Raw genomic sequence first — 18312 nt, forward strand, 5'->3', positions numbered from 1 at the left:
CCCTTGCTTCTGCCAAGGCCTTCCTGTGTCCCACCAGCTCTCAGCACCTCGTTAGTCAGCGCAGCAGCTGCACGTTGAGCCTGATCCGGGGAACTCTAAGTATACAGTCCAGTAGTGTTATATCTACTGGCTGTGCAACCAATCTCCGGCACTTTTCCTCTTGCAAATCTGAAACTCTCCGCCCGTTCAACAACTCCCCACTCTCCTCTCCCCACCTGCTGCCCCTGGCCACCACCAGGAAACTCATTTTTAACGTTTGGTTCCTGCAGAGTAGAGGCTGAGTGGTGCAGGGCTCAGGGGCACGGGCTGTGGAATCAGACGTGCCGGGTTTGAGAGCCACTCCACGTACAAGCTGCGCGACTGAACAAGTCCCTGCCCCTCACTGAGCCTCAGCTGCCTCATCTGTAAAATGAGATGATGACAACGGTTTCCAACACGCACAAGTCTTGCAGGAGCTTGGTGAGGTAATGCCTATAAAAAGTAAACATCCAGTAATGGTACAGTTTATCTATTATCACTAATAGTGAGTAGCCCAAAGTGCCCAAAGTTGTAGTCATCCAGACCCGGGTTTGAATTTGAGCTTGGCTGCTTCCTTGCTGGGCGACTAGGGAAACCCCTTACCTCGCTGAGCCTCGGTCTCCTCATCTGTAACCCGGGGTGAGGGTAAAGGGATGATGGAGGCGTGTGCCCCCGACACAGAGCCGTCTCTGTAACTACCATCCCGGGTCCTGGTCGGGCCCCTCCTGTATAAAGTCTCCTGGGAGACCACGTGTTCAGGGGACAGAGTCCCTGCCTTGTCGCGTCTGTGACCCAGGCCCTCACCCAGGGCTGGTCCAAGATAGGAGCAGGTGGGGCAGGAAGGAGGGCAGGGCAGCCAGCTCTTCCCCTGGCCCTTCTCTGCGGGCCCAGGGTGGCCTTCGTGGCTGAGCAAGCCCCTCTTGTCAGGAGCAGGGATTGTTCCCAGCCTCCCTCTCCCTCTGTCCCCTTCCTGCCAGAGGTGGGTGTACAAGGGGAGGGAGAGACAGAACCTTCCCCAGGATCGACTCTGGGGCCCACGTCCTGCCATTCTCTGCCAGTCCTCACCTGGCTCTGCTCAGTCCCCTGGACTCTGGGAGGGGCTGCAGGAGCACAGTCCACCTGGTGCCAGCTCTGCTCGCCCTCTGGGGTCTTGCTAGCTGCGGTCCTGGGCGTGGGCAGGGTGTGCCGGGGTAGGGGGGCTTGGCACTCCAGCCTCCACTGCTCTGTGGCTGGGGCACCTCCTAGCTGCCTGCAGGGGTCCCGGCTTGGTGCATCCCCTCAGCACGTGAGGACTGATCGGTTTCTCTCAGTCCCCTCAGCAGACGTGGGGGCCTGGGGCACAGACCCCATCTCAGTGTCTCCATACTGGGCTCAGAGTCTGGCACATGGTGGCAGGGCGTCAGTGAATGCGCACTAGCTGGCTGTGTGAACGACACAATGACCTCCACTTCCTTGGGGAGGTGGAAGTAGCTGGAGGGCAGGGGTCACAGTGGGGCATTTAAAGCTGGTGAAGGGACTTCCCTGGTGGTCCAGTGGTTAAGACTCCGGGCTCCCAGTGCAGGGGGCCCGGGTTTGATCCCTGGTCGGGGAACTAGATCCCACATGTGTGCCGCAACTAAAAAAAAGATCCCGCATGCCTCAACGAAGATCCCGCGTGCCTCAACTAAGACCCGGCGCAGCCAAATAAATATAAATAAATAAATAAATACTAAAAGATAAAATAAAATAAAATAAAGCTGGTGGAAACGACCTGGTCTGGGGCTTGGGAGGATAATAGTATCAGTGGACACTCGTGTTGTACTTAGCGTGGGTCAGGGGCTGCTCCAAGGGTTTTACATTTATGGTGAAGAAGTAGTATTACTGGGAGGGTCCCTGTGTGAGGGGGGCTGATGATCATACCCACCTTGCAGGGATGTGACAGTCACATGAGTTACACAAGGAAAGCCTTATCACCATCACCATCAAGAAGGAGTCGGAAGGGAAAGACCAGAAGCCACTTTTTGCTGTAAATTAGCTAAATCACTGAGAGCCCTGTTTACACTTGAAGACGGTGTAATCACCTCTTCCTGGAAACTTCTGCCCACCCCTGGCTGGCTTAGATCCCCTCCTGTGCGCCCAGGGACACCATGGTGGATCCCCAGTGGCCCTCTTCATCCTCTGCCTGTCATCTACCTCCCTCGCGAGTTCTAGGGCCTGGCGCACAGCAGGTGCTCACCTTCTTGGTCCCGTACATGACTTCCATGAACTTCTCGTCGGCATCCTGAAAGCGCTGATCGAGGAAGGAGCTTGTTTTCCGCACCAGGTTCCAGATCATGTAGTTGTTCAGCAGGCTGAGGCAAGAGGATGACAGACAGGCTCAGAAGTGCCCCAGGCTGGATGCACAACAGCATTCCCCCTACTGGCCTCTAGGGGGCGCTCATGGAGATGCACCCTGGGTGCTGTGTGGTACTGGGCTGAGGAAGGGAAGGAGCGGCCATTTCCAATGCTTGGGGAAGACCCAGCCAGAAGGCCAAAGGTGGGAAAGGGGGCCTAAGAATCGGAGGGGCAGGAAAGGAAGCTCTGGCCAGCCTGGCCAATGTCTCCATGAATGAGAGCTCTCACTGCCCCCACCCCCAGGGCACAGAGAACTATCTGTGGCTGGTGTCACCTTTGCAAACAAGTCACCTTCACACATAGATATAGTGTTCACTATGGTGAACATCCAGCCTCAAACTGGAACCAACCTGAAAGTCTGACAAGTGGGGAACGGTGAGTAAATAATCATATTTATACTTGATGGAATATTAGGTAGCCATGAAAAATGAGACCTGCAGAGGGTCTGGGATGACATGGGGAAGGTGCTTATGGTAAAGGTCAAGGGAAAGGCAGACTATACACGTGGTCACAATGATGGCGAAGAAAGGAACCATGTATTAGAAAATCCATCTCTCACTCTCTCTCTCACATACCTGCTTCTCTCTACAAACACACATACACATCCCATAAGATCAACATGAGTGTTTTGGGTAATTTCAATTTTTTTCTGTAGTTAAAAACATTTCTGCAACAAATCTCTACAATTAAAAAATCACAGGACTTCCCTGGTGGTCCAGTGGTTAAGAATCTGCCTTCCAATGCAGGGGATGCAGGTTCAGTCCCTGGTTGGGGAACTAAGATTCCACATGCTGGGGGGCAACTAAGCCTGCACGCTCTAGAGCCTGCACACCACAACTAGAGAGCCCGTGTGCCGCAACTAAGACCTGACGCAGCCAACTAAATAAATAATTAATTAATTTAAAAAAATTATTTATTATTTTTGGCTGCATTGGGTCTTCATCGCTGTGCGTGGGCTTTCTCTAGTTGCGGCGAGCGGGGGCTACTCTTCATTGTGGGGCGCGGGCTTCTCATTGTGGTGGCTTCTCTTGTTGAGGAGCACAGGCTCTAGGCGGGTGGGCTTCAAGAGTTGTGGCACACGGGCTCAGTGGTTGTGGCTCGCGGGCTCTAGTGCGCAGGCTCAGTAGTTGTGGCGCATAGGCCTAGTTGCTCTGTGGCATGTGGTATCTTCCTGGACAAGGGCTCAAACCCACATCCCCCTCCACTGGCAGGCGGACTCCTAACCACTGTGCCACCAGGGAAGCCTACTAAATAAATATTTTTTAAAAATCATAAATATTAACTAAATTATTACCTAACATTTACTGAGTCCCATTCAGGGTCAGGCACTGTGTTAAAATACTTCACACAGATTATTTCACTCAGTTCTCTGTATTTGTATCCCCATTTTATGGATGAGGAAAATGAACCCAAAAAAGGGAAAGAAACATGCCCAAGGCTACCAAGCTGGCGGGCGGAGGAGCCTGGGTACCCTGCAGCCTCTCATAGAAGCCAGCCCAGGGCCCATGTTCCTAGTCAGTGTGGCCCCTGTCCTGGCTGAGGAGAGGGGCCATGTGTGACCAAGAGGCTGCCCACGAGAGGCCCATCCCAGGCGGCCGGGTGCCCTTACCATTTGTCTGTGATGTTGATGAGGGTGGAGACCTGGCTCATGTACTCTTTGTCATAAACGACTATAGGCTCAGATTCGTTGATCTCCACGGGGTAGAAGATGGTGTTGAGGAAGGGCAACCAGTTGATGGCGGGCGCCAAGGCCTGGAAGGGAAGCAGACAGCGTGACTCTGGCTGGGCTGCTTCTCCTCAGAGCCCAGGACTCTAGGTCGTTCTTCTGAAGAAGGCGCCATCGAGCCCTCACCGCGGACAAAGCAAAGAGCTGGGCGCTGGCTGACGGTGCACTGGGCAGATGTCAAACCCAGGCTGGCTGACTGTTGTCAGAGACGCTGTACATAGAACTGTAAGGCACCAAACACCAAACTGTAACTTGAAATGGAATAAGAGGAGACACAGTGACAGCAGCGGCAGCCACTGTTGGTCAAGCCCCTCCAGTGCCAGGTGCCACCATCAGTGACACACATCTTCTCTCAGTTGGACCTCATGACAAGCCTAGGTGGTAGGTACCATTATCCCCATTTTACTGATGAAGAAACTGAGCCTCAGAGGCGTCTGTAATGGATGTGTGTAGAATCTGGAGCCAACTGCCTGGGTTCATACGCTTACTAGCTGTGTGACCTGGAGTAGGTGGATGAGCCCCTCTGTGCCTCGGGATCTCATCTGAAAAGTGAGGCTCATCATCATCATAAAACCCACCCCACAGGGTTAGTGTGAGAATTAAACAAGTAATCCTGTCTGTTCTACTCAACATGTGGTCCTGTAACATCAACTAGATTCTATATGATCAGTCTTCTGTATGATTGGTAACTACAAGAATAACAGCAGTAGAATGTATGGAATTCTCTGGTCCACAGAAGGTCTTTCTCAGGCATGGGATCTGGAAAAGCAAGCATAGGATGATAACCTCAGGAAGAGGTTATCAGAGAGGAAAAGCCCACAGCTCAGCCGATGCCCACACAGGAAGCCAGTCAGCTCTATTTTAAGATAATTTAAAAGGAGCACCTGCACACAACCCTCCCCACAGAGGCACATGCCACTTTGCATAACTCTCAGCTCCCAGAGGGCTGCACTTGCCCTTGGCCCGCCTAACGGCAGCCCCACTGCATAGAGCTCCCATCTGTCTAACTTCGGGGTCTCCGTGTCCACAGCCAGGAGTTCCATTTCCCACCAGGCAGCCTCCAGCCATGTAAGCTATTTCTCAAGGTTCCAATTACTGTCTTGTGAGTGTTTTGATGACCAAGTGGCACAACTTTAACAAAAATTATGGTAACATAAAATTTACCATCTTAGCCATGTTTAAGTGTACAGTTCAGTGGCATTAAGTATAATATATTCACGTTGTGCAACCATCACCACCATCCATCCACAGATTTCATCTTGCAAAACTGAAACTCTGAATCTATTAAACAATAACTCCCCCATCCCCCTCCCTCAGCCCTAGACAACCACCATTCTACTTTCTGTCTGTGAACCTGACTACTCTATGTACCTCATCTAAGTGGGACCATGCAGTCTATTTGTCCTTGTGTGACTGGCTTATTTAACTTAGCATAATGTCCTCAAGTTACACAACTTTTGAATGGACTACTCTAGTCCTATTTTCCCCATATGTTCTGTTGTTTTTAGTTCTTTTCAGTCCTGTAGTTTTACAGGATGTAAGGTTTTTCAGGACTGCATATACTGTGTTACAGCAAAAATGCCTGTAATGTCAATGGTATCTGGCATTTAGCAAGCAATCAATGTTAGCTATTATAATCATTGATTAGCTATTGTAATCATTGCTCAAAGCCTCCCAAGAGTGGTCCTGGGACTGATTCCAAATTCTGTTCTTTGTTCCCTTGAAAACGGGCAAAATGTAAGACAAATAAAGGAAGTGAGAGATGCCTTATAAATGGCCTTCATACAGGAAGATCAATTAAGAACGTAAAATCAATCTGTGACATCGATGAATCTATAACCTGCTGGTAAATACTTATGATGTCCTCAGTGACAGAGGCAGCCATAAAAACCTCCCACTTGACAGTCTCTCTGGTTTTAAAGTGCAGCTCAGCTGCTGGGGAACAAGGACCTCAAAGGTCCCATGGGCAGTGGTGTGCTGGTAAACATTTAACAACTGCCTCTCAGTGATGGTGGATAATTTGCATTCCCACCATGACCTATTGCAAACTACCCACAGAGTTGGGAAGAGCTGTGCCCAGTGGGCCCCAGTACATCCCCATCTGCCTGGCACCAAGATGAGCTGGGAAGAGCCCTGTTTTGGAGAAGACCTAGATTGGGGTCCCCACCATGAACCAGCTCTGGACCTCAAGTCACTTTGCAGCCTTTCTCTCAAATGGAGACAAAAATCCCTGCCAAGGGGCTTCCCTGGTGGCGCAGTGGTTGAGAGTCCACCTGCCAATGCAGGGGACACGGGTTCGAGCCCTGGTCTGGGAGGATCCCACATGCCGTGGAGCAACTGGGCCCGTGAGCCACAACTACTGAGCCTGCGCGTCTGGAGCCTGTGCTCCGCAACGAGAGGCCGCGACAGTGAGAGGCTCGCGCACCGCGATAAAGAGTGGCCCCCGCTCGCTGCAACTGGAGAAAGCCCTCGCACAGAAACGAAGACCCAACACAGCCAAAAAATAAATAAATAAATAAATAAATAAATAAATAAAGCTGACGCAGCCACAGATAAAATAAAAATAAATTAAAAAAAAAAAATCCCTGCCAAGGGTGGGCTACTCTGTGCCTCTCGGGACAGCTTATACGATAAATCGAGCTTCTTTTTTCCCCTAGCTTGTCCATTCCTCCTTCTCTTCCTGGCAGGAGCTCCTTAAGCAGGTGACCTCTGGGGCTCCCCATCAAATTTCTGTGGCTGCAAAACTTGAAGGTGTCCAGGTGAGATGGTCAAACAGGGCTCAACACTTAGAGCCACCTGACAGTATGACCTGCTGGCAAAGCCCCCCGGGAAAATCGCCAAGTTTACAAAATGTCGCTGTTTATACAATTAACAAGAGCTTCATAAGCTGCAGGTGATTGGAACTCTCTGATCAGGGTACAGATACAGCTGATGATAAATCCCTGTATACTTAACACAAGCCTGTTCCTTTTGGGAGAGCAGGTGCTCTGTGCAGGTAAATTCCCACAACTCTGAAACAGGATGTGTTGAATACCAGGATTTTCACATTTTCAATCTTTACTGATTTAGTGAACACCTAACTTAAACCCAAGTGCCTGGGTCCATCTCCATGGAGACAGCTGTTTTAACCAACCAGGACATTCCACTTGTGACTCAAAGCCTTTGGGGCACACAGATGAGCTCTATTTTCCACACCCGCAGCCAGAGAGCACTGCTGGTCACCAAGCACCCAGCTCAAGTAGGCTTGCAAAGTGGGAGAGGAAAGAGAATGCTCCCAGGCTCTATCTCAGCTGAAGAATTTAGATCAGAGGATGGGGCTCATTCCCAATCAACTTTTGGTGTGGAAGGTCCCAGAAAGGAACAGGAAGGTCCTCAAGCCCCTAGAGAAGCAACAGAAGGATGTTTGATTCATGCGTCTGAATTCAGACTCTGCTGCTGGGGGCTTGCCTGGAACCGCCGAGTATTCCTAGAACCACACTGTGAAAGGCTGGGGCGCCTTTCCCTGAGCCTCCTGGTGTCTGGGAAGAAAACCAAATTTCCAGATACCAGGGAACAAAAAGACATTCTCTGTCCAAGGGTGGAATGAATCAAACTGGTTTAGGGCTGGCGATGTGGGCTGTCATCACCGATGACACAGAAATGATACTAAGATTGATTACTGTAATATGTTCGAATTGCATGTCAGTTTACAAGATGAGATCTCATCCTTTGCCTTATCTCACCGTCATGCAACCCCATGGGCAGGGCAGGCCGATTCTCATCCAGGACACCAGGCTTCAGGGGTCCAGGACTTCTTTAAACACTAGACATAATTTTTTTATACATAACCATGCCCATTTCTTCTGGGAGACGCGCCACCGTTTTCAACCTGTCCTCAAAGAATTCTGTGACTTAAAGTTAAGACCCACTGCCCCTTATGAGGGCAGGGGCTGTCCCTAATTTGTCTCTGTGTTCTGCAACGGAGCAGGTGTAAATGAGCAAGCAAAGCCCATTTTACAAGGAAGGAAACCAAGGCTCAAAGAGGGGGTTATGTAACTTGTCCAAGGCTCACGGTGGGGCTGGGCCAGAGCAGTCTTCTGACTCCAAGCCCAGGACTCACACAACTCCAGGCTGCTGCCTCTGCTAAAATCCTCCCCACCCTGGGAACTCTGTAGCTGGGAGGGAGGAAAAGCCTTTCCTTGCTTGCTTGGAAGAAAAGAGCAAAAGCAATGGTGAAAAGACATCTGGGGGCAGAGCTTGGAAGCCATGCTGGGGCATATGTGCCCAGGGCTACTGTGCTTTCTCGGCCAGTCTTGGGCTGTCAGTTGCCTTTGTGGCCACTGCACAGGGGAGAGGGACTGCTGGAGCCCTTCTGGGCTGAGAACTGGGCAGCTGGAGCAAATCAAATCATGTTGCACAAACAGCATCTCCCTCGACTTCCTGGCCTCGGAGCGGAAAAACAGTGCCAGATGGTGCCCAGCACAGGCTGCTGACCTCCATAACAATCCACTCGGCACCACTTCCTCTGATGCCAGCTTCTCTGGGGACCTAAAGGGCAGCTGGCACCCAGAAGGAGGCCAGGCTCTCTTGCCCTCATCCCCAGCCTTTGTGTGGGCTGCACCTCTGCCTGAGACACTCAGTCAGCCCGGCTCTTGCTCACTTATTCATTAGACTCACCCTCCCTGACTTAGCTCTGCCCCTGGCCCCAGTGCCCTGCTTCTTTTGCCCAAAGCACTCGGCAATGAGATTGAGCTTGTTTCCTCGCTGGTGTCCCTTACTCGCCCGGAAGCACGTCAAGAGCAAGGCCCCAAGGTAGCCCCATAGACACCTGTTGGAGGGAGGGATGGAGAGAGAAAAAGGGGTAGGGACCTAGGTGTTCTTCCCTAAAGCGCAGAAATGAGCCAAACTCTAAAGGATGGGCAGGACTCGGCCGGGCAGAGGAAGAGTGAAGCCTCAACACAGGTGGCCTGGACATCCTTCCGAGCAGGGAAGCACGGCCTAGCCGAGCATTCCTGGGCGATGGCAGGAAACAGGAAGATTGACTAAGGCCATTCTGCTGATTCCTCTGCGACCCCAGAGCCTGGGGGAAGGCTGGACACCAACATGCCACGAACTGGAAAGAAGGAACTGGCAGGCAATCAACTCACTACCTGCAAGTCCCAAGCAGCCACCAGGGGGCAGGCTTTGGTAGAGGCTGACCTACAGAAGAGACATGGACTTCTCAGATGGGTACACCCAGGGCAGAGAGTGTCACAGTTCTGACCCTGACCCTGTAACAGCTCCAGGAGGTCACCAGGGGTCGTGGTCAAAAGCAGAGCTCCAGTGAGCCAAGCCTGAGTCCAGGTCCCAGATGCCCTGCCACTTAGGAGCCTAGAGGCCTTGAGCGCATCACCTAACCTCCTGGCTAGGAAAAGGGAGGTGACATCAGAACCCAACCTTCACGTTTATTGGCTGTGCACCAGGCTTGATGTACTTGAGCTTCAGAGACTGGAAATGCCCAGTCAATGTGAGCCAATATTACCAGGACCACAGAGTCTCCCCAGGTAGCTGCGGTTGCAGAAAAGCAGCCTGGCGTAGGGCAAGAGACTGGCTTTGGCTGGTCTCTGGCTGTGTGGCCTTCAGCAGGCAACTCTAATTCTCTAAGCCTCCGTTCCATCTGTGAACTGGGGACAACAACCATCCCTGCTTCACGGGGTTGTTCTGAGGGTCTGGTGAAGCGGGGGTAAACACCCCAGTCCAGTGCCCTCCATCCTGAATCCTGTGCTGCCTTGGCCTCCGCGTCAGCGGGGCTCGGCTACCTGCAGTTCGGCTGCTGTCACTTTGTGGTAGAGGAGCTCCTCGTCCCGGCGCTTCTCCTGGGGGATGGTGATGTTGGCCAGCGCTGTCTCGAAGTCCAGGATCTGCTGCATCTGGGGCCGGATGGTGTCCTCGTCCCCTCCGCCCAGCAGCTTTCCCAGCTGGACCATGTAGTTCAGGTATCCCGTCAGCACCTGTGGGACCCAGCACCCCCCCTCCGTCAGGGGCTGCTACCCACTGCCCACTGGACAAGGGGGGCAGGGCGGGGCAGGCCAGCTGCAGCCCCGCACAGGGAGCCAGGGGGCTGGGGGTTTCACCCAGGACACCCACTAGAAACCAGCTTCAAGAAAGGTTTTGGCAGTGCATCCCTTCACTGGTTCCCCATGGCCCTCAGGATAAAGCCCACAAAGGTCCCCAGGTGGGTTGGTCCCTGCTGTCGCAGCCCATCCTCCCTCCTGGACGCTCACCCCATGGAAGCCACCAAGAGGGCCATTGCATTGCTCAGTTCTTGGAACGCACTTCTGATCCACCCTGCGCTACCAGGCCCCCAGATTTGAATTAGGTCTCCAGGTTACTTTCTCAGCTCACCCTTCCCTTCTCACAATTTATCATCATGCCTCTAATCAGGTGGTTAGTTACTTAACATCTGCCTCCCCTCCCAGACTCGAAGCCCCATGGGGCAGGGACCAAGTTGGTCTTATTCACCACTATCTCCCTAGCATCAGGCACTTGGTAGGCACTTGCTCAATACAAGTGGGTGGAATCATGAATGGACAGTCAACGAACCTCAGGCCAGGTCTCCCTGGGACATCACGGGAGGCAGCCAGGGGGGTGGAAAGGTGTGGGCTTTGGAGTTAGCGGATCTGGAGAATCTCAGCCTCACCACTGACGACTAGCTGTGTGACCTTGATAAGGTCACTTAGCATCTCTGAGCCTTATTTCCGCTGTAACAGGCCAGGTAAAAATAATGCCCATGTGACACATAAGGCGAATGAAGTTCAGAGATGTTCAGTACCTGCAGGGTTACTGGGAAGGCCAGAGGTGATGTGTATGTAAGGCGGTGGGCGTTACCACTGCCTCGCTCTAGAATGGGGACAAATGACACCTGTCCCTTGTGCCCACGATGCCTGAATATGGAAGAGCCTTACTCTAGAATGGGGACAAATGATACCCCTCCCCTGCCAGGGACTGCCAGGTAAGGGACACCTCTATATTCCTCTAGCTTCAAAGACCCGCAGAGGTGTGTACACTGAGGGAACACCGAGGGGGACGAACCATGGAGAGAGGTGGTCTAGGCGGGAGCCACTCTCTGAAGAGGCACACCTACCTTCTCATTCTCGGTTTTGTTCAGGTAATAATCCCTCGAGGGTAAGCCCAGGCCAGACTGGTCCACCTGAAGAGAAAGGCGGGGGTGAGAAGGGATCTCCTGTTGCGCACGCACACCTGCGCACACACGCCTGCACGCAGTCTCCGCAGGCATGTGGCAATGGAGGAGCAGCTCAGGCCCTGGCAGGAGCACAAGCTGGTAGCTGAGGCCACCCCTGGGATGGGCCCCCCAGCGAGGGGACAGACACATGTCGGGCTACATTCCTTCCCACACATGTGGTCAGCCGCGGGGATTTGGGGCCCTTCTGAAGGTCAGACAGAACCACCCTCCTCTTTAAACTCCTTCTAGGCTCGGCGGAGCACTTCTGCTTCATTAAACACTTCCCAAGGTGGTAAGCAGTCCAGGGCCACTCACGGCTGTGTCACCTTGGTCAAGTTGCCAAACCTTTCTGATCCTCAGGTTCTTTACCTGGAAAATAGGGGAACTATCTAACCCGAAGAGCTGGAATGAGGATTCAAGGAGAGAGTGCCAGTGAGGGCCTTGTTGGGTGCTGGGCAGGTAGGGAGGGTCAGTCCCTGATAGCTCCTATCAGAGCCTTGGGCCACACCTTGACATACCTAGAGTAGGTATTGCTATAGTTCATTTGACTGATAAGGAAATTGCATCTCAGAGAGGTTGAGGCACTTGCCCATGGTTACGCAGTGAGTTAGTGGCAGAGGTGGGTGGGAACTTAGCCTTCAGGACCCCCAACCTGGGTTTCTTGCTTCTGCCTCTGAGGGTGAGCAGACCAGGGCTGGGGTCCCCTGGGTGTGCTGATACTCAGTCTGGGGCAGGCTCTGGCAGGTAGAGGTAGACTCAAAGCTATTCCGAGCAGAGCCACAAAGGCCAGAGACTGAGCTGGGGTGACCGGGAGGTGACTCCAGCTGTGCCCAGGACTTGACATCACTCCTGGGACCCACAGTAACCAATCAGAACCCCAAAGATTCACCTGTGCTGCAGTGACCCCAACATACCCAAGGAAGGCAAGCCTGCCCTTTCACAACTTTCCTGCAAAAATCTCACAGTTGGGAGCCTCCAGAAATAAGCAAGCTTAGAAACCAGAAGCCTGTCGCCCAAGGGCAGGTCCACTTGCTAAACTCAAAACAGGCCCTGAGGTCAGGCCCGGCCCTCTCCCCCCCCCGGCCTCCAGGCCCCTCACCTGGATCACATTGCTGCTGGAGTTCTTAGAGTCGGCGCTGACGTAGACGGAGAAGAAGGGCGAGGTGCGGTAGTGGGACGTCACCACCTGCAGCGTGCCCTGGAAGTTGTCCTTGTCCCAGGGCCCTGTGATGTTCCAACCCCCGAGCTGTGGGGAGGGAGGGGGGGCCGGGGAGGGGATGAGGCGGGGTCGGGGGAGACCGGGTGTGGATTCTGACTCTGCGGCTGACTTGCTCTGTGACCCTCTGCAGTCCTCTGACCTCTCTGAGCCTCAGGAGTAAATGAAAAGGCCCTCCCCCTCTCTCCCTTCCTCCTTCCCTCCCCCCTCCCCTCCCCTCCCTTCCTTCCTCCCTCTCTCTCTCTCTCTTCCTCCCTCCCTCCCTCCTTTCCCTCCTTCCTTCCTCTCTCTCTCTCTCTCTTCTTCCCTCCATCCCTCCTTTCCCTCCTTCCTCTCTCTCTCTCTCTTTTTCTTTTGGACGTGCCATGCTGTGCAGCTTGTGGGATCTTAGTTCTCTGACCAGGGATTGAACCCACGCCCCCTGCAGTGGAAGCACAGAGTCCTAACCACTGGACCGCCAGGGAAGTCCCTGGTCTGTCTTCATGAGGGGTTTCTGACCAGTCATGAAAACATATGGTGGCTGCTCCCTAGGTAGCTGGGGATGGGGATGGGAAAGAGAATTTTCCTGTACTCTGTTCACTTTTGCGTACTCAATCACATGAATGTAATTCCTATTAAAGCAGAAATTCAATTGTGCCTATAAAAAAAAGGGTCCTTATTCTTTAAAAGGTTGGTGAGTTAAGGTCTACCAGAGTTTCTCTCCGAGGTGGGATGCTTTTCATCTCCTCAGTCTTCCCTGGTTGGGCACGTGCTGGCATGTGGGGCCTGTGCCAGCAGGGAGGGGCTGTCCCGTCCCAGATGCCCACAGCTCCCCACCCTGCTGCAGTGCCTCCCCTGAGCCCACCTAGGAGGCGGGCCTCTGGGGAGCAGCAGTTCCCCTGAAAACACCCACAGCCACCCTTCTGTGTGCACTGGGCAGTGTGGCCAGCCTTGGGCGCCCCCCCGACCCCCAAGTCCATCCAAGGCTGACTGGAAGGTGCCCAGGAAGAAGACTCATTCTGCTCAGGGTGACGGGGGGCCCGGGTCAGCGTGGCCCTCCTCACGGGGAGGGCTCTGCTTCTGATCCCAGACTTTCTGCTGGTCCTTCCAGAACACAACCCTCCTCACACACAAACATGCCCCGAGGAAATGGAAGCAGCAACGTAGAGAAACATCTTCCCTGTAAATAGGGCCCCTGTCCCGCTCACAACATGCCCAGAGACACATACATGTGACAGACAGCCCCACACAAATACATACAGACATTCCCAACTACACAGAGATGTGCACGCACACACACATATACACACTCAGACAACCTGACACACGCCAGCAGACAGACAGACTCCATGATCCAGCTGGTCGAGGTGGCTGGAGGTGTGAGGTGGCTGGGCCCTGGTGGCAGCTGAGAGCTGGGGCAGAAGCCAGGGGCAAAGGCTGGTGGCAGGGGCAGGAGATGGGGGGCAGGGGGCAGGGGCAGGAGGGGATGGGGGGCAGGGGGCAGGGGCAGGAGATGGGGGTAGGGGGCAGGGGTAGGAGGAGATGGGGGGCAGGGGGCAGGGGCAGGAGATGGGGGGCAGGGGGCAGGGGCAGGAGGAGATGGGGGTAGGGGGCAGGGGCAGGAGGAGATGGGGGTAGGGGGCAGGGGCAGGAGGAGATGAGGGGCAGGGGGCAGGGGCAGGAGGAGGTGGGGGTAGGGGGCAGGGGCAGGAGGAGATGAGGGGCAGGGGCTGGAAGAGATGGGAGGCAGGGGGCAGGGGCAGGAGATGGGGGGCAGGGGCAGGAGGAGATGGGGGTAGGGGGCAGGGGCAGGAGGTGATGGGGGTAGGGGGCAGGGGCAGGAGATGGGGGGCAGGGGGCAGGGGCAGGAGGAGATGGGGGCAGGGCGCAGGGGCAGGAGATGGGGGCAGGGGGCAGGGGCAGGAGATGGGGGGTAGGGGGCAGGGGCAGGAGATGGGGGTAGGGGGCAGGGGCAGGAGATGGGGGGCAGGGGGCAGGGGCAGGAGGAGATGGGGGTAGGGGGCAGGGGCAGGAGGAGATGGGGGAAAGGGGCAGGGGCAGGAGGAGATGGGGTACAGGGGTTCACCTTCTCGATCAGCTCCATCAGGGGTTTGGCCTTGAGCTCCTCAATCCTGCTTTCGTTCATACATGCACGGTAGTATACCTGGGCCTTCCTTTCTGCCTCACTCACACTGGCCGTGGAGTTTTCTGGAACGACAAGGGAAAGCAGTTTGCAACACACCCCCATTTGCACACTGTGTGGCCCTGGGCGAGTCCCCCTTGGAGCCTGGGTGTTCTCAGCTGTGACAAGAGCTGGGCCTTGGGCCTGTGAGTGCAGGTGAGGAGCCGCCACGGTGGGCATCTGACCGCCGTGGGCAGACTGGAGGGCTCCGCATTCACTGAGCACAGCTAAGGAGAGGAGACTGTGCTTCTCCCCCTCTGTTGGATGGATTCTCAGACGTGTCCCTGACCTGGCAGCACGGGCCACCCAACGGGAGGACATTCTGCTTTCCCTGCTGGCTAGCGTGTGACCCAGACACCCCCACCCGGTGTGTGGGACAGAGACCTGTCTGTTTTTTTTTTCCAGATCCCAGAGAACCTTTCTTGTGCTAAAGACAGGGCTTGGGTGGAAGCTTTAAGGCCTCGTTCATTACAAACTGACTCTCCGCTTCTTCCTCAGAGGGGCCGGCCATGTTCATCAGACAGAGCTGACTCAGAGGCCCTTTGCCATGTCCCTTCCCATCCCCCACAAGCAGCATCTCAGTCCCTGACACCGGGACACCCGGGAGCCTCTGTCCCTTCTCCTTGTCCTTGGTGCCCTGGCCGGGATGCCACCTGCTGAGGCCACGCTCCTGCACGGGCACAAGTGGGGGCAGTGTCCCGTCTGCAGCCAGGGCACAGAGGATCTGCCTTTCTCTCAGAGCCCTGCTCCAGACCCCCAGCCCGCTGGGCCCCTGGTTCCCTCCACTCCCGCCCGCCTTGGGGAACTCCTCACTGCTCTGGCCACTTTTCCTCATTTCATTCTCATCCCTCCTGGACCCCGAAACCCCTTCCTTTGCTTCCTTTTCCGGCAGAGCTTTACCCATTCATTCACTAAGTGGGTACTAGCTGCTCGCTCTGTGTTAGGCTCTGTACCAGCTTTGGGGACACAAAAGACAACGTCCCTGTCTCCACGGAGCTTCCTTTCCAGTGTGAGGACACAAGTAACAAACAAGTAAACACATGAAGAAAAAGCTCCCCCTGGCCTTCTGCATAGGATACTGTCAAACCCCACTCAGCCTTCAAGGCCCCTCAGAGGCCATCTTGCCTATGAAGCTTCTCCCGAGAGGTTCATTCACGAAGGGCCTCAACACTGAGCACCTACTGGGTGCCAGGCACTGGGCTGGCCACTAGGTTTTATGGACACGAGTAAGACCCGCTCCTGCCTCCAGGGAGCTCGTGGTCAAATGGTGACACATACATGCAAAGATATGACCTCAAGACAAGACAGTGCTTTGACTAACGCAAATGGTTCTGGAACCCAGAGAAAAGTCACGCCCTTTGGTGGAGTGGGGAGGGGTTGGGGGTGGGGCGTTTCTCCAGAGGATGTTCTACAATTTGAGCTGGTTCTGAAAGATGAAAAGTTACCCACCAGGTAGAAATGAGGGGAAAGGGTACTGGGTTTGGGGGCAGTGGACAGTATGAGGAAAAGCAAGGAAGCATAACAGGGCACGGGAGAAAAGCAATGTTCGGTGTAGCCTGTTTCAGGAGGGCTGGAGTCACTTCCTGACCAGCCGAGTTAGCTTTCCCATCAGCCCCTCATCTCCCGAGAGCTCCTGTGCCCCCCAGTTCTTACCATGAACAGCATCACGGGTGTCAATGGTCAGAGAGCAGCAGCCCCCGTCTTGCTGCAGTCAGGGTGACAGCCCTCAACAGGGGATGGGACAAGCCTGGGGCTAGTTGAAGGGAGATACAGAGACAGAGGTCCAGGGGCCTGCGTGCCGAGGGTCTGTGGAGGGCACACACAGCCCTGGAGACCACAGGCAGCCACTGCTGAGCCCTGGAAACACCCGAGTGTCCTCCTGGAGCATGAGAAGAGCCTTCTGGAGGGGGAGCGCAGACGTGGGGAGAGCTGAACTTCGCCCTGCTTCTCAGACTCAGGAAGCACAACATGAGGGAAAGCAAAACCCCTCCCAGGGGCCTCGTTTCTGTGACAACACCCGCCCCCCAGCAGCTAGGCTTTCTTTCTTTCCTTCCTTCCTTCCTTTTCCTTCTTTCTTTCTCTTTCTTTCTCTTTCTTTCTCTCTCTCTCTCTTTCCCTCCCTCCCTCCCTCTCTCCCTCTCTCTCTCTCTCCCTCCCTCCCTCTCTCCCTCTCTCTCTCTCTTTCTTTCTTTTCCACATCTTTATTGGAGTATAATCGCTTTACGATGGTGTGTTAGTTTCTGCTGTATAACAAAGTGAATCAGCTATATCACCTAGGCTTTTGAAGAATCATCACTGCTCACCAGGCTCCAGAAGCAGCATCTGACTCTGGCCATGACCCTGAAGTGCCAGGCCAGTGTCAGGGGAGGCGTGTTCTGTGTGCTCTGGCCCACGAAAGGGCCTAGCATCTCCCTCCTCCATGGCCCCAAGGCCACCAAGATAAGAGGCCCAAAGAAAGACTCCCAAGGAACAGCCCGGCTGTGTTGATTGCAGAGAGTTCCAGGTGGAACCCCCGTTTCCCGACACCTGTACACAAGCCCCATATGACCGCTGAGAGGAGGGGGAATGCATCGCCTCCCTCTCTCCTTCACTGTCAAGGTCAAACTTGCTTCCTCTCAGCTCCACACCCTGGCTGTTACCTCCGCTTGTTTTCCCACAGATGTTTAGTCAGTTCTGCAGGTTTGGAGGCTGCCGGGCTGGGTGTGGGGAGGCAGCAGGCACCGCGGCCACGGGTCTGCCCGCACGGGGCCAGCCTGGCGGCCAGGCGGACAGCAGTGCGAGCATCGCAAGGCATCTGATTACACGTGGGGTGACTGCTATAAGGACAAAGTCCAGGGGGCCTGGAGAGGATGGCAGGGGGAGGCCTGGGAACTCCCTGCCGGAGCCCTGGGGATGAAGGATGAGGTGCATGTGGAGTGGCCGTGCGGGCTGTGCTGGGGCTGCCTTGCTCACTAGTCCACGTCCTAGTCGCCCCTGTTCTCCCAGCACCGGCGGGCACACGGCGGCCCTCAGCGACGCTTGATGAAAGAACAGAGCTCAGGATCTGCTTCTGATGAGGAAGGACGCTCTATCTGGGGGATGAGAGGGTGATGAGCCCAGTACCGCTGGAGGCTTGCACGGGGAGGAAGTGAGGCAGGCGGGGCAGGAAGAGACAGGAGTGGGAGCCCCACCAGGGGTTAGCATGTGTCCTCCCCCTCGTTCACCCCAGCTTCTCACGCTGACGCTGACTGGGGCAGGAGCCCCAGGAGCAGGTAAAGCTCCTCCACTGCCCCACCGCCGCCCTCTGGCTCCTGTGCCCATCGGGACAACCCATGGCACATTCTCCACCCCCTCTCCTTCCTCCTCACTCACAGGGCACCTACTACCTGGCAGGCTCCTTGGGGGACAGGAGCCGAAGCAAGATGGCCAGTTAAGAGGCCGCTGCAACAGACCAGATGAGCGATAGAGTGATGGTGGGGGGCTTGGGCCAGGGTGACAGCACAGAAGGGGTGAGAAGCAGGGGGAACGTGAGAGAAACAGGAGTCAAGATGCTGGGCCTCCCTGGTGGCGCAGTGGTTAGGAGTCCGCCTGCCGATGCAGGGGACACGGGTTCGTGCCCCGGTCTGGGAGGATCCCAT

At 55.0% G+C, this 18312-nt stretch overlaps 1 protein-coding gene across 2 annotated transcripts in view; it reads right to left on the reverse strand.

Annotated features, from left to right (window-relative positions):
• ECE1 (endothelin converting enzyme 1) overlaps positions 1-18312 on the reverse strand; it is a 54271-nt gene that overhangs the window by 14398 nt on the left and 21561 nt on the right. For both annotated transcript variants that reach the window (XM_060080580.1, XM_060080588.1), the window contains exons 5-10: positions 14600-14721; positions 12418-12564; positions 11220-11285; positions 9895-10086; positions 4001-4143; positions 2234-2348 (exon numbers count right to left, since the gene is read on the reverse strand). In XM_060080580.1, coding sequence (XP_059936563.1) covers positions 2234-2348; positions 4001-4143; positions 9895-10086; positions 11220-11285; positions 12418-12564; positions 14600-14721 — 785 coding nt within the window. The remainder of the gene's footprint in view (positions 1-2233; positions 2349-4000; positions 4144-9894; positions 10087-11219; positions 11286-12417; positions 12565-14599; positions 14722-18312) is intronic.

This window comes from Mesoplodon densirostris, chromosome 2, assembly GCF_025265405.1.
Source record: "Mesoplodon densirostris isolate mMesDen1 chromosome 2, mMesDen1 primary haplotype, whole genome shotgun sequence".
In the NCBI taxonomy this organism is placed as follows: domain Eukaryota; kingdom Metazoa; phylum Chordata; class Mammalia; order Artiodactyla; family Ziphiidae; genus Mesoplodon; species Mesoplodon densirostris.